This window comes from Rhinoraja longicauda, chromosome 12 (genome assembly GCF_053455715.1).
Source record: "Rhinoraja longicauda isolate Sanriku21f chromosome 12, sRhiLon1.1, whole genome shotgun sequence".
NCBI lineage: Eukaryota > Metazoa > Chordata > Chondrichthyes > Rajiformes > Arhynchobatidae > Rhinoraja > Rhinoraja longicauda.
The window spans coordinates 47,237,757-47,253,426 of record NC_135964.1 but is presented as its reverse complement, the minus strand read 5'-3'; the positions used below and the strand labels follow the sequence as shown (position 1 = coordinate 47,253,426).

The following is a 15,670-nucleotide window of genomic DNA, read 5'->3' as shown; positions in this document are numbered from 1 at the left end:
GCTTGCTCTGAGCGGGGGGGTCTGCAGTATTGGGAATTGATTGGGAAAAATACAGCATGGAAACAGGCCCTCTGGCTCGCCGAGTCCACACTCATCGATCATCGAGCACCTGTTCAAAGTAGTTCTGTTATCCCACTTTCGCATTCACTCCCTATGCACCAGGAACAATTTAGAGGCCAGTTAAACTTTGGCCGTCTTTGGGATGTGGGAGGAAACCGGAGCACCTGGAGAAAACCCACGTGGTCACAGGGAGAACCTGAGGTCTGGACGGAACCTGGGTCGCTGGTGCTGTGGTGAAGCCGTGCATTTGTGCTGCCCTTTGCTTGACATTTTATCCATTTTCATTCTGATATTTTTTTACCTCCAGTTTCTCTTTGGGTGTGTATTCTGACACCCATAATAATAATAATAATAATCCTCAGGCGTTGCCACTTTCATTTCACTGCACATCGTGTATGTGTATGTGACAAATAAACTTGACTGACTTGACTTGGATGTTTATACAGTAAATGGAAAAAAAACCCCTGCAGATGCCAGAAATCTGAAATTTAAAAATAAGACAGAATATGCTGGATACATGTCAGGCGGCATCTGTGAAAAGAGAAATATTTTGGGTCAGAGATCTTCAGCAGGTCCAAGTCCTCCATTCTAACTTTGTTGCGCACTGGAAGTATCACCACAGTGACAAGGGAACAGTGATTTGCCCTCCAACGTCAGAATGGCTTTTACATATGGATTGCATCACTAAAGCTTTGGTATTAGTTTAAGTGGTAGATTGTGATCTTGATCATTCAGATCACGCCTCAGTATTTCGCCATCTAGGTTTGTAAAACCTGTTTTCTTATGACATGTGACCAGCTAACAAGAAGAGCGTCTGCTTTTCATGCTTCCATGTTTGGGTATATGGAAATGAGAGTACGATGCATGAGAGACAGAGTGTTGGAGGAACTCAGCAGGTCAGGCAGCATCTCTGGAGAACATGGATAGGTGACCTTTCGGGTTGGGACCCTTCCTCAGTCTGAAGAAGGGTCCTGACCCGAAGTGCCACCTATCCACGTTCTCCAGAGGTGCTGCCTGACCTGCTGAGCTACTCCAGCACTTTGTCCTTTTGTTTTTGTATCTCAGCATCTGCAGTTCCTTTTTTCTCAACTATGTGTTGGGTTCTGTGAATGTTCTTTCCCTCCTTTCAAGATGGGATGTGTCTGCAGCAGGTGGAATATTGCGAGGGGTTCTCAAAACGTGGACCTCGTCATATATTGTCCCAGAGATTCAATGATACTTTATTGACAAATGTGTGCAGTGAAATGCTTTGTTTTGCATGCAGCCCGTTTAAATCATACAGCAGACTTCACCTAGGCAGTACACAAGTCGCCATGTTTCTGGCGCCAACGAAGTTAAGGAAAGTTTATTGAAGTTTTATCTTCAGCTGGCAGCAGGCGCCCCCCGACGCGACTCCCCCCCCCCCCCGCATTCTCAGCAGTCCCCCCACCAGGTCCTCTCTTCGTTCTCTCATTCCTCGTTCTTTGGAGATGGAGCATCTTTCGTGAATATTATGTTCCAAAGGAATGGAGCAACTGGATTCCTCGTGGCTTAGGATGTTACCATTCAGCCCATTGTTCTGTGCTGTTCTCAACCATTCCTTTAATCTCATTCCCCCAAATTCTTTCGTAACCTGTTCTCTTTCTACTCCCTAGCGTTTGAGGCCCTCTGAGGGGGCGCTGTGAACTGTTTATGTATGTGCTGTTATGTTTGTGTGCCATTGTATGTTCCTTCTTAGTACCTGAACTGATGTACAGCACTTTGGTCAACGTGGCTTTTATTTAGATTTAGATTTAGAGATACAGCGCGGAAACAGGCCCTTCGGCCCACCGGGTCCGCACCGCCCAGCGATCCCCGCACATTAACACTATCCTACACACACTAGGGACAATTTTGTTTTACATTTACCCAGTCAATTAACCTACAAACCTGTACGTCTTTGGAGTGCGGGAGGAAACCGAAGATCTCGGAGAAAATCCACTCAGGTCACGGGGAGAACGTACAAACTCCGTACAGACGGCGCCCGTACTCGGGATCGAACCTGAGTCTCCGGCGCTGCATTCGCTGTAAGGCAGCAACTCTACCGCTGCGCCACCGTGCCGCCCTATAGCACATTTAAAATGTGCTATACAAATAAAATTGACTTGAATTGACTTGACTCTTTCAAGCACCTATTATCTTACGGCCCTCGTATGTTCGATGCAATTTTCAGTAACCAGTCCGTCAACCAGGATACAAAGGAGATGGGAGAACGGCTGTTGCCAGTGTGGGTCTTCCTTATTTTACAAAAGTACACCGCGCATTCTCGCACATATTCACGAGACTGTTACGCTATTGAATATATCACATTGGCACAAATCATACCATTCCAGTACTCCGTTCTTAAAGTTGCAGTTACCATTATATACACCACACTGCTCTCCCCTTAGAAAGTAAAATAACTTGTAAATTAGATAAACAAGAATCTAGATACTAAAACTCTCATTTGTTATCATGTTTGCGACTGAAACTCTCGTTTGTTATCTTGTTTGTGACTGGTTTAGTACACGATAGCGCGACAATTTTAGGCCCACATTGTCACTTTAGTGATAATGCAAGTAGTTTTATTGAAATCGGTCTTACATTTTTAAAGTTATTCACATTTTAAAGTTTAAAAAGAGGGGAGGGGGAGGGGGAGGGGAGAAGGGGGGAGTGGGGGAGAAGGGAGAGGGGAGGGGGGGTTGAGGAGGGGGGGAGGACAGGGTGCTGCACCAATGCAGGAGAGGTTTGGGCCCAACGGGTCCACTTGGTCTAGTAATTTTATAAATTTAATCTGACGACTGGTTTATACACTCTTTCCGATCTCCTGACTGGTTTAGGGGGAAGTGTGAGGTTGTGGTTCTAAAGGAGAGTAAAGTTCAGGATCATTTACCTTTGTCTCTATTTTCTTTGGAGATTCTGATCTTGCAACTGAACTTGGAATAATACCAGAGTCTGACCGATCTGTTTCTTCATCTGTACAATCATCCCTTGCTGGGAGCATATGGTTTGTGCTGCTATTGGATTTTAATATGTTGCAAGACTGGAGCGACTAGGCTTGTATACACTGGAATTTAGAAGGATGAGAGGAGATCTTATCGAAACGTACAAGATTATTAAGGGGTTGGACACGTTAGAGGCAGGAAACATGTTCCCAATGTTGGGGGAGTCCAGTTTAAGAATAAGGGGTAGGCCATTTAGAACGGAGATGAGGAAAAACTTTTTCAGTCAGAGAGTTGTGAATCTGTGGAATTCTCTGCCCCAGAAGGCAGTGGAGGCCAATTCTCTGAATGCATTCAAGAGAGAGCTGGATAGAGCTCTTAAGGATAGCGGTATAAGAAAATAACTGCAGATGCTGGTACAAATCGATTTATTCACAAGATGCTGGAGTAACTCAGCAGGTCAGGCAGCATCTCGGGAGAGAAGGAATGGGTGATGTTTCGGGTCGAGACCCTTCTTCAGACTGAGGATAGCGGAGTCGGGGGGTATGGGGAGAAGGCTGGAACGGGGTACTGATTGAGAATGATCAGCCATGATCACATTGAATGGTGGTGCTGGCTCGAAGGGCCGAATGCCCTCCTCCTGCACCTATTGTCTATTGTCTATTGTTTGTGTGCACAATTCGAACACGTCCTCCAATTTCCACCAAGTACCTCCTGGTACCGCGCACCCCAACTACTGTTCTCACCTCCTGTTTGTTTGCTTTGTAAGGGGGGCTGAGAACACAAACTTGATCGTGTGTATTGAGCCTATGCTCTTTTTGACTTCCACCATAATGACGTTTCTGATCGGATTGTTTGCGTTCGACCTGAGGAGATGGGTTAGGTAGAACCAAACTCAGTCTAGTTCTGAGCCTTCCTTTCATGAGACGTTCAGCTGGCATATACCCTGTGGTAGATTGTGGCGTGGCACGATATTTCAGTAAGAAACTAGCCAGCCGCTGGACACACTGAATTTTGAATTCCCTTCAAGAACTAGTTTCTTGAGAGCTCCTTTGACTCTCCTGACTAAACTTTCGGCTGCTCCGTTAGATTCCGGATGGTAAATTGGCACGAGGGTAAGCTTGATACCATCATGCTTGACTAATCTTCTGCAATTTTCCGAGGATGTAGCTAGGAAAATGGACAGGGGAGAGCCGGTGGATGTGGTGTACCTCGACTTTCAGAAAGCCTTCGACATGGTCCCACATAGGAGATTAGTGGGCAAAGTTAGAGCACATGGTATTGGAGGTAGGGCACTGACATGGATAGAAAATTGGTTGGCAGACAGAAAGCAATGAGTGGGGATAAATGGGTCCCTTTCAGAATGGCAGGCAGTGACCAGTGGGGTACCGCAAGGCTCGGTGCTGGGACCGCAGCTATTTACAATATACATTAATGACTTGGATGAAGGGGTTAAAAGTACCATAAGCAAATTTGCAGATGATACAAAGCTGGGTGGTAGTGTGAAATGTGAGGAAGATGCTAAGAGGTTGCAGGGTGACTTGGACAGGTTGTGTGAGTGGGTGGATGCATGGCAGATGCAGTTTAATGTGGATAAGTGTGAGGTTATCCACTTTGGTGGTAAGAATAGGAAGGCAGATTATTATCTGAATGGTGTCAAGTTAGGAAAAGGGGACGTTCAACGAGATCTGGGTGTCCTAGTGCATCAGTCTCTGAAAGGAAGCATGCAGGTACGTTGAAAGACTGGAGCGACTAGGCTGAAAAACTGAAAACGTTTTTCCTCATCTCTGTTCTAAATGGCCTACCCCTTATTCTTAAACTGTGGTCCCTGGTTGTGGACTCCCCCAACATTGGGAACATGTTTCCTGCCTCTAACGTGTCCAACCCCTTAATAATCATATGTTTCGATAAGATCTCCTCTCATCCTTCTAAACTTCAGTGTATACAAGCCTAGTTGCTCCAGTCTTTCAACATATGACAGTCCCGTCATTCCGGGAATTAACCTAGTGAACCTACGCTGCACGCCTTCAATAGCAAGAATGTCATGCGTGAGCAATGCGGAATGAATTCCTCTGTGCAGTGCATGTGTGACAATCAAGAACCCATTGATCCACCAGAGCACTATTTTTTTCCCCAATTAAAAATAAAACAATATGAAGATGTAAAGGTAGTTTGGAATATTGAAAAAAAAATCACTACGAATAAAGAAAACAAAAAATGGCAAAAATGCTTTGGTGGCAACTTCAGGGAGAGAAATAAGGGTCCCAGCCTGAATCGTCACCCATTCCTTCTCTCCTGAGACGCTGCCTGACCCACTGAGTTACTCCAGCATTTTGTGTCTACCTTCAGGGAGAGAAATAGTCATCAAAAGAAGAAGGGTCTCGACCCGAAAAGTCACCCATTCCTTCTCTCCCGAGATGCTGCCTGACCTGCTGAGTTACTCCAGCATTTTGTGAATAAATACCTTCGATTTGTACCAGCATCTGCAGTTATTTTCTTATACTCAATGGTGCAGGAAGGGACTGCAACTGCTGGTTTACAACGAAGATAGACGCAAAACGCTGGAGGAACTCAGCGGGTCAGGCAGTTTCTCCGGAGAAAAGGAAAAGGTGACGTTTCGAGTCGAGACCCTTCTTCAGACTCAGTATTTTGGGTCGGGAACTCGTCCTTGGAATTGTTTGGACCATTTTTCCCCTCCACGGGTCTGCCTGTCCCGAGTGTTTGTGTTTTAATTTCGCGTGTTCAGCATCTGCGTTGTTGGATTCAATGATGCGTAATATCACTGGAATACAAAAGCAGAGATGTAATGCTGAGGCTCTATAAGGCGCTGGTCAGGCCGCATTTGGAGTAGTGTGAGCAAATGTGGGCCCTGTATCTGAGGAAGGATGTGCTGGCTCTTGAGAGGGTCCAGGGGAGCTTTACAAGAATGATTCCAGGAATGAGTGGGTTAGCACATGATAATCGTTTGACACCACTGGGCCTGTACTCGCTGGAGTTTAGAAGGTTGAGGGGGGACCTCATTGAAACTTACAGAATAATGAAAGGAATAGAGTGGATGTGGAGAGGATGTTTCCACTGGTGGGAGAGTCTAGGACCAGAGGTCACAGCCTCAGAATTAAAGGGCGCTCTTTTAGAAAGGAGGTGAGGACGAACTTCTTTAGTCAGAGGGTAGTTAATCTGTGGAAGTCATTGCTACAGAGGACTGTGGAGGCCAAGTCAGTAGATGTTTTTAAGGCAGAGATAGACAAATTCTTGATTGGGACGGGTGTCAAGGGTTACGGGGAGATGGCAGGAAAATGGGATCAGGAGACAGATCAGCCAGGATTGAATGGCGGAATGGACTCGATAGGCTGAATGGCCTAATTCTACTCCTATAACTTGTGAAACTGTTATTGCGGGGGGGGTTTTGTATTAGGGTCCACAAGGCTACGTTTTGAAATGTTTTAAAGGAATTGCAATTCTCATTCGTATAATTTTCAAGACTAATCATGGGTTTTGCATTACGCTGGAGTGACGCAGCGGGTCAGGCATCACCTCTGGAGAAGCTTCCAATCTGAAATGTCACTGTTTGTTTTTTTTTCTTCCCCAGGGATACCGCCTGACCCGCTGAGTGACTCCAGCTTTTTGGGGTCTATCTTCGGTGTAAACCAGCATCTGCAGTTCTTTCCTGCACTTACTCAGTTACTGCATTATCTTTTATTGGTGTATTTGGAGGAGCAGGAAGCCTTCAATGCTGCACCCTCGACCAGCAAAGTCATTCTTAACATTCACAATCGGGATTACAAAGCTAGTTTATAATAATGCACATTGCAATAGACAATTTGACCAAATATTCACAAATCTGAATTGGAAGCAAATGATTTTCAGGTTCCATGAACATAATATGCAGCCACAAAAATGTAACGGGGTCAACCAGCAAAGACCCCCAAGAATTGAAATGCGTATATCCTTCCTTTTTCCCTGCCCCCCTGACATCAGTCTGAAGAAGGGTCTCGGCCCATTCCTTTTCTCCTGAGATGCTGCCTGACCTGCTGAGTTACTCCAGCATTTTGTGAATAAATACCTTCGATTTGTACCAGCATCTGCAGTTATTTTCTTATACTACCTGTTGCTCCACTGCGATTTCTCCTCAAGGTATGTCCACTTTGAAGACGTTCTCCTCCTCTCTTCGACGAGAGTTTAGCAACATGCCATCTTGCTGCTCCCCCTCTGTGATTTCTCCTGCCCTCCTGCTCTACGACCACATTTTGACCCAGACTCGCTATCTCAGCCACATCTGAAAATGAGGTGAGACAGAGGTTCACCTGCACCTCCTCCAACCTCATCTATTGCATCCGCTTCTCCAGATGTCGACTTATTTACATCGGCGAAACCAAACGCAGGCTCGGCGATCGCTTCGCTCAACACCTGCGCTCAGTCCGCATTAACCAATCTGATCTCCCGGCGGCCGAGCACTTCAACTCCCCCTCCCATTCCCAGTCTGACCTTTCTGTCATGGGCCTCCTCCAGTGCCATAGTGAGGCCCACCAGAAATTGGAGGAACAGCACCTCATATTTCGCCTGGGCAGCTTGCAGCCCAGTGGTATGAACATCGACTTCTCCAACTTTAGATAGTTCCTCTGTCCCTCTCTTCCCCTCCCCCTTCCCAGATCTCCCTCTATCTTCCTGTCTCCACCTATATCCTTCCTTTGTCCCGCCCCCCTGACATCAGTCTGAAGAAGGGTCTCGACCCAAAACGTCGTCCATTCCTTCTCTCCCGAGATGCTGCCTGACCTGCTGAGTTACTCCAGCATTTTGTGAATAAATACATTGCGTATATACACTGATCATTGATACAGAGCTAACAGCTGCAAACACAGAACAGTGTTAAAGAAAGCTTTAAAACATAACACAAATTTCGGGCAAGACGATCAAGATTTTATTTACGAGCGCCAAATACAGTGATCACTGGGAGCAATGGTCAACGAACAAAGATTCATCCACCGAAGATAGACACAAAAAGCTGGAGTAACTCAGCGGGACAGGCAGCATCTCTGGAGAGAAGGAATGGGTGACGTTTTGGGCTCGAGACCCTTCTTCAGACTGAAATGCAAAGATTCATCTACTCCTTGTATACAAATTTTTCCTTTGATGTGATGTTTACTGCAGCAAGCACTTGAGCATTTTTCCTTCTTCCACGAATGATCTAATGACAATTATTAATCATGCACCTCCGAAGGGCACAGAAGAATAAACACAGCCCAATTCCACCCCATTGCAGATAAGCAAACGTCCTGTTACCCTTTAGAACTTTAGTAAAATTCTTTTACGATCACCATCTGTCCTTTGACAACAGAGAACAGAATCTGACTGAAGTAGACTTCAGTGTCTGTCACACATGCTCAGTTTCAACCTTCTTTCAAGCACAGAATTATTATGACACATGAGGAGGATTTAAAGTATTTTTAGGCAATCTACCTGTCCCTATTCCTTGCTGTCTTCGTGAAGCATTGCAATTTATTTTTGACAACGGGAATTTAGAAAGCAATGCAAGGGAATGTTATAATGCACGATTTTGTGTGGGTGTAATGGCAGTAAGGCTATTCGTGTTTGCTGGCATTGCAGTATGCAAAGTAATTGTGAGCTTTATCTTAAACTGTATGTGCAGGAAATGCTCACGGGTACGAAGAGCGATACATATGCTGCACCACATCTGTCATTGGGCAGCCTTCTCCACCTCGATCGAGAGAAAGTCGACAATTTTGCCACATATTAACATATTTAGAGAAATGCCCAACAGAATCGTATCCAGGAAACGTTGTGCATTGTTGCCTGCGTATTATTTAACCAATGTACTATCCATGTGTAGGAAGGAACTGCAGAAAATAGACAATGGAAAATAGGTGCAGGAGAAGGCCATTCGGCCCTTCGAGCCAGCACCGCCATTCAATGTGATCATGGCTGATCACTCTCAATCAGTACCCCGTTCCTGCCTTCTCCCCATACCCCCTGACTCCGCTATCCTTAAGAGCTCTATCTAGCTCTCTCTTGAATGTATTCAGAGAATTGGCCTCCACTGCCCTCTGATGATGCTGGTTGACAGCAAAGATGGACACACAATGTTGGAGTAACTCGGGGGGGGGGGGGTCAGGCAGCATCCCTGGAGAAAAGGAACAGGTGACGTTTCGGGTCGAGACCCTTCTGAAGACTGAGGGTGGGGGGGGGGGGGCGGGGAAGGAAGGAAGAGGTAGAGAGAATAAACTGGAGATGAGAAAAGGCCAGAACAAACCAGGCCAACAACAGATGGGCTCAGGAAAGGTTGTGCCCATAATGGCCCATTGTTGGCTGGGGATGGTGTAATAACGAGAAGGATGCGAACAATGGAAATGGTAGCATGAGGCCCTCACAGGCACGGTGGCGCAGCGTAGAGTTGCTGCCTTCCAGCGAATGCAGTGCCTGAGACTCGGGTTCGATCCTGACTACGGGCGCCGTCTGTACGGAGTTTTGTACGTTCTCCCCGTGACCTGCGTGGGTTTTCTCCGAGATCTTCGGTTTCCTCCCACACTCCAAAGACGTACAGGTATGTAGGTTAATTGGCTGGGCAAATGTAAAAAAAATAAAAAATTGTCCCTAGTGGGTGTAGGATAGTGTTGGTGTGCGGGGATCGCTGGGCGGCGCGGACCCGGTGGGCCGAAGGGCCTGTTTCTGCGCTGTATCTCTAAATCTAAAAATCTAAATCAACAACGGTCAGTATGGGAGGGGTAGTTATAATGTTTGGCAACCGGGAGATCATGTTGGCCAAGGCGGACTTAACGTAAGTGCTCAGCGAAGTGATTGCCCAGTCTGCGCTTGGTCTCGCTGATGTGCAGGAGTCCACACCGAGAACAACAGTAGATGAGGTTGGAGGAGGTGCAAGTGAACCTCTGCCTCACAAGGCGATGTATACATATATTGGCCACTATTTGTGAACGCAATATGGAGGTCTGGAAGTACCCGGACTGTAGGGATAATTGTGGGCAAGCCTTGTTCTTCTTACCAGTAAACATTCCAATAAGATCATGTGTGGTAGGAACGGAATTAGGCCATTCGGCCCATCAGGTCTATGCCACCATTCAATCATGGCTGATCCATCACTCCCTCCTAACCCCATTCTCCTGCCTTCTCCCCATAACCTCTGACCACCATGATATGCTGCGTTGTCATCTGATGCACGAGGATGACGTGTACCTGGTTTCTCCATTCTCCTTGCTCCTTCGTCTCTACAAAGTTCAGAGATCACCTGAAGTTTATTCATACCATTGTTCTGCAGAGACACAGACACATAGACGCACCCTTTTTAATGCAGGAGAAGATACGGTGTTGGGGGCGGATAACACTGGCGTGATCTAATGAGTTTGATTAGTGACTTATTGCTGCGTTTTTGTTGAATTAGTGGGTGGAAGTGAGTTTGTTGGGTTTGGATAATGCAAATGGATCAAGGACATGGTACCGTGTTAACGAGTTAATTTGCATGGAATATGAATCTCAGATCTGCATTGTTTTAATTTTTTTTAATCCCCTCAGTTAAGAATCAGAAAACTTAAAATATCTGCTTGTCGGTTTCCAGTCGGGAGATTTTTGAAGAATTTGAACACTTTATTACTTTTGAAATCTAAAGCAACACTGAGAAGGCGATGGAAACTGTTAGTGTTGGGATCAATAAAAGTATCTGTGTGTGGGGATTTCCACATCGAGGAACTTGGAGCGGTCCATGGCTTTCTAATTGATATTTTATTCATTTTACACTTGAGGATTTCATCGCATTAAAACAATGCAGATCTGAGATTCATTTTCCATTCAAATCAACATTAACATAGTAACTTCATCCCATCTTGAACTCTGCTTCACGCAGCACAGACAGTTTGGGTTGCTAGAGTCATAGTCGGAGAGTCATACAGCATGGAAACAGGCCCTTCGGCCCAAGTTGCCCAAGCTAACCAACATGCCCTAACCAGTCAGTGGAAAGACAATACTTAATTACAATCGAGCTAATGTACAATAATCAGTATTGCAATGGATGCAAAAACCAAAGTCTGTTGTGCGACCAAAGACATAGATTTAGCGATACAGCATGGAAACATGCCTTTCAGCCCACCGAGACCACGCTGACCTGCGATCCCTGTACACTAACACTATCCTACACACTAGGGACAAATTGCAATCTTTACCAAAGCCAATTAGCCTACAAACCTGTGCGTCTTTAGTATGTGGCAGGAAACCTGGAGTATTGCGTACAGTTTTGGTCTCCTAATCTGAGGAACAACATTCTTGCCATAGAGGGAGTACAGAGAAGGTTCACCAGATTGATTCCTGGGATGGCAGGACTTTCATATGAAGAGAGACTGGATAGACTCGGCTTGTACTCGCTGGAATTTAGAAGATTGAGGGGGGATCTTATAGAAACTTACAAAATTCTTAAGGGGTTGGACAGGCTAGATGCAGGAAGATTGTTCCCGATGTTGGGGAAGTCCAGAACAAGGGGTCACAGTTTAAGGATAAGGGGGAAGTCTTTTAGGACCGAGATGAGAACGTTTTTTTTCTCACAGAGAGTGGTGAATCTGTGGAATTCTCTGCCACAGAAGGCAGTTGAGGCCAGTTCATTGGCTATATTTAAGAGGGAGTTAGATGTGGCCCTCGTGGCTAAAGGGATCAGGGGGTATGGAGAGAAGGCAGGTACGGGATACTGAGTTGGATGATCAGCCATGATCATATTGAATGGCGGTGCAGGCTCGAAGGGCCGAATGGCCTATTCCTGCACCTATTTTCTATGTTTCTAAACCGGAGCACCTGGGAAAAGCCAACGTGGTCGCGGGGAGAAGGTACAAACTCCGTACAGGCAGCACCCATCGTCGGGTTTGAACCCGGGTCTCTGGTGCTGTAAGTCAGCAACTCTACCGCTGCGCCACCGTGCAGCCCGATCATAGTTGCTGAGGTTCGTGTTCAGTGTAGCTTTTTAATGAGGCTCCCATTTTAATGAGCCGTGGCAGTAGCGTGTTTAAAATCTGTGAAAATAAATGCAGTTTTGCACCTCCTCCTTTCCCAAAGGAGTGGTCAACAAATCCTGTCTATCAACATACTGTGGAAAATCACGTTACCTTTTTTAAATGTATCTTTGTTTCATATCCAGGCACTATCTGATTATGATGCCAGTGAACTGACCTGCATTGTGTCTTGCCCTCAGGACTGAGTAAGAGACAATGAGAAAGAGCAATGGATCCAGAAGAGCTAAATTTGATAAATGACTACAGATACCGAAGTTATTCTTCCACTATCGATAAAGCTTTGAAGAACTTTGAGTCATCCAGTGAATGGGCAGATCTTATCTCGTCACTGGGAAAGCTTAACAAGGTAAACGTCCACTTTATTAAACGTTAGCCATGTAAATGCAATGTCTGAAATTGGTGCTGGAGGTCTTAATCTCCCTCGATGGCAATATCAATGTCTATGTGCTGCCCCTTCTGTGTGATTAGATAAACTAGTCTGAAGAATTGGGACATTTAGACTTCAGAGATACACATGGAAGCAGGACCTTTGGCCCATTGAGTTCTGCGCCAACTAGCAATCACCCCCATGCATTTGCACTCTCCTCCACACGAGGGACAATTTACACTTTTCACAGAACCCAATTAACCTGCAAACCTGCACGTCTATGGAATGTGGGAGAAAACCGGAGCATCCGGACGAAACCCACGCGGTCGCAGGGAGAACGTACAAACTTCGTGAACACAGCACCCGCAGTCGGGATCAAACCTGGGTCTCTGGTGCTGTAAGGCAGCAACTCTACCGCTGTGCCGCCCTGAATGGTGAATTTCTGAGGCGACATTTATTCTGGGGCCATCTCAAGTCCTGGCTTGTGATGTTGGAGTGGGACTAAGCTGGTGAAGGTATCGTCTATTCCGTTGCCATCAGCCGTGACACCATCTCTGGTGCACTGGTGATCGCCTCATGAGAAAGTATGGCATAAAGTATAAGGCAGTGAAGAAAGCCAATGGAATGTTGGCCTTCGTAACAAGAGGAGTTGAGTATAGGAGCAAAGAGGTCCTTCTACAGTTGTACCGGGCCCTGGTGAGACCGCACCTGGAGTACTGTGTGCAGTTTTGGTCTCCAAATTTGAGGAAGGATATTCTTGCTATGGAGGGCGTGCAGCATAGGTTCACTAGGTTAATTCCCGGAATGGCGGGACTGTCGTATGTTGAAAGGCTGGAGCGATTGGGCTTGTATACACTGGAATTTAGAAGGATGAGGGGGGATCTTATTGAAACATATAAGATAATTAGGGGATTGGACACATTAGAGGCAGGAAACATGTTCCCAATGTTGGGGGAGTCCAGAACAAGGGGCCACAGTTTAAGAATAAGGGGTAGGCCATTTAGAACAGAGATGAGGAAGAACTTTTTCAGTCAGAGAGTGGTGAAGGTGTGGAATTCTTTGCCTCCGAAGGCAATAGACAATAGACAATAGACAATAGGTGCAGGAGTAGGCCATTCAGCCCTTCGAGCCAGCACCGCCATTCAATGCGATCATGGCTGATCACTATCAATCAGTACCCCGTTCCTGCCTTCTCCCCATACCCCCTCACTCCGCTATCCTTAAGAGCTCTATCCAGCTCTCTCTTGAAAGCATCCAACGAACTGGCCTCCACTGCCTTCTGAGGCAGAGAATTCCACACCTTCACCACCCTCTGACTGAAAAAGTTCTTCCTCATCTCCGTTCTAAATGGCCTACCCCTTATTCTCAAACTGTGGCCCCTTGTTCTGGACTCCCCCAACATTGGGAACATGTTATCTGCCTCTAATGTGTCCAATCCCCTAATTATCTTATATGTTTCAATAAGATCCCCCCTCATCCTTCTAAATTCCAGTGTATACAAGCCCAATCGCTCCAGCCTTTCAACATACGACAGTCCCGCCATTCCGGGAATTAATCTAGTGAACCTACGCTGCACGCCCTCCATAGCAAGAATATCCTTCCTCAAATTTGGAGACCAAAACTGCACACAGTACTCCAGGTGCGGTCTCACCAGGGCCCGGTACAACTGTAGAAGGACCTCTTTGCTCCTATACTCAACTCCTCTTGTTACGAAGGCCAACATTCCATTGGCTTTCTTCACTGCCTGCTGAACCTGCATGCTTCCTTTCATTGACTGATGCACTAGGACACCCAGATCTCGTTGAACTCCCCCTCCTCCTAACTTGACACCATTCAGATAATAATCTGCCTTTCTATTCTTACTTCCAAAGTGAATAACCTCACACTTATCTACATTAAACTGCATCTGCCATGTATCCGCCCACTCACACAACCTGTCCAGGTCACCCTGCAGCCTTATTGCATCTTCCTCACAATTCACACTACCCCCCAACTTAGTATCATCTGCAAATTTGCTAATGGTACTTTTAATCCCTCCGTCTAAGTCATTAATGTATATCGTAAATAGCTGGGGTCCCAGCACCGAACCTTGCGGTACCCCACTGGTCACTACCTGCCATTCCGAAAGGGACCCATTTATCCCCACTCTTTGCTTTCTGTCTGTTAACCAATTTTCTATCCATGTCAGTACCCTACCCCCAATACCATGTGCCCTAATTTTGCCCACTAATCTCCTATGTGGGACCTTGTCGAAGGCTTTCTGAAAGTCGAGGTACACCACATCCACTGACTCTCCCTTGTCAATTTTCCTAGTTACATCCTCAAAAAATTCCAGTAGATTTGTCAAGCATGATTTCCCCTTCGTAAATCCATGCTGACTCGGAACGATCCCGTTACTGCTATCCAAATGCTCAGCAATTTCGTCTTTTATAATTGACTCCAGCATTTTCCCCACCACTGATGTCAGACTAACTGGTCTATAATTACCCGTTTTCTCTCTCCCTCCTTTCTTAAAAAGTGGGATAACATTTGCTATCCTCCAATCCACAGGAACTGATCCTGAATCTATAGAACATTGAAAAATGATCTCCAATGCTTCCACTATTTCTAGAGCCACCTCCTTAAGTACTCTGGGATGCAGACCATCAGGCCCTGGGGATTTATCAGCCTTGGAGGCCAGTTCGTTGGATGCTTTCAAGAGAGAGCTGGATAGAGCTCTTAAGGATAGCGGAGTGAGGGGGTATGGGGAGAAGGCAGGAACGGTGTACTGATTGAGAGTGATCAGCCATGATCGCATTGAATGCGGTGCTGGCTCGAAGGGCTGAATGGCCTACTCCTGCACCTATTGTCTATTGTCTATTGATATTCCAGAAAATAGCACAACAAGAGTTACTTGTCATGTGCACTGACGATGGAACAGTGAAATTCTTCCTTGCTGCAAATTAACAGACCTGCAAACGCAAACCCACAAATAATATGGCACCTTGGTTGGTATGGGCAAGCTGGGCCGAAGGGCCTGTTTCCGTGTTGTATGACTCTGAGTGAGTTGCTTCACTGATACGTTTGCGACTTGTACTCGCTGGAATTTAGAAGACTGAGGGGGGATCTTATGGAAACATATAAAATTCTTAAGGGGTTGGAGAGGCTAGATGCGGGAAGATTGTTCCCGATGTTGGGGGAGTCCAGAACCAGGGGTCACAGCTTAAGGATAAGGGGGAAGTCTTTTAGGACCGAGATGAGAAAACATTTCTTCACACAGAGAGTGGTGAGTCTGTAGAAATCTC

General features: G+C 46.1%; 1 protein-coding gene across 3 annotated transcripts in view; it reads left to right on the top strand.

Annotated features, from left to right (window-relative positions):
• Window positions 1–15,670, top strand: part of dop1b (DOP1 leucine zipper like protein B) — a 111,636-nt gene that overhangs the window by 5,649 nt on the left and 90,317 nt on the right. For all 3 annotated transcript variants that reach the window (XM_078409690.1, XM_078409688.1, XM_078409691.1), the window contains exon 2: window positions 12,199–12,365. In XM_078409690.1, the coding sequence (XP_078265816.1) occupies window positions 12,228–12,365 (138 nt within the window). In that variant the 5' untranslated portion in view covers window positions 12,199–12,227. The remainder of the gene's footprint in view (window positions 1–12,198; window positions 12,366–15,670) is intronic.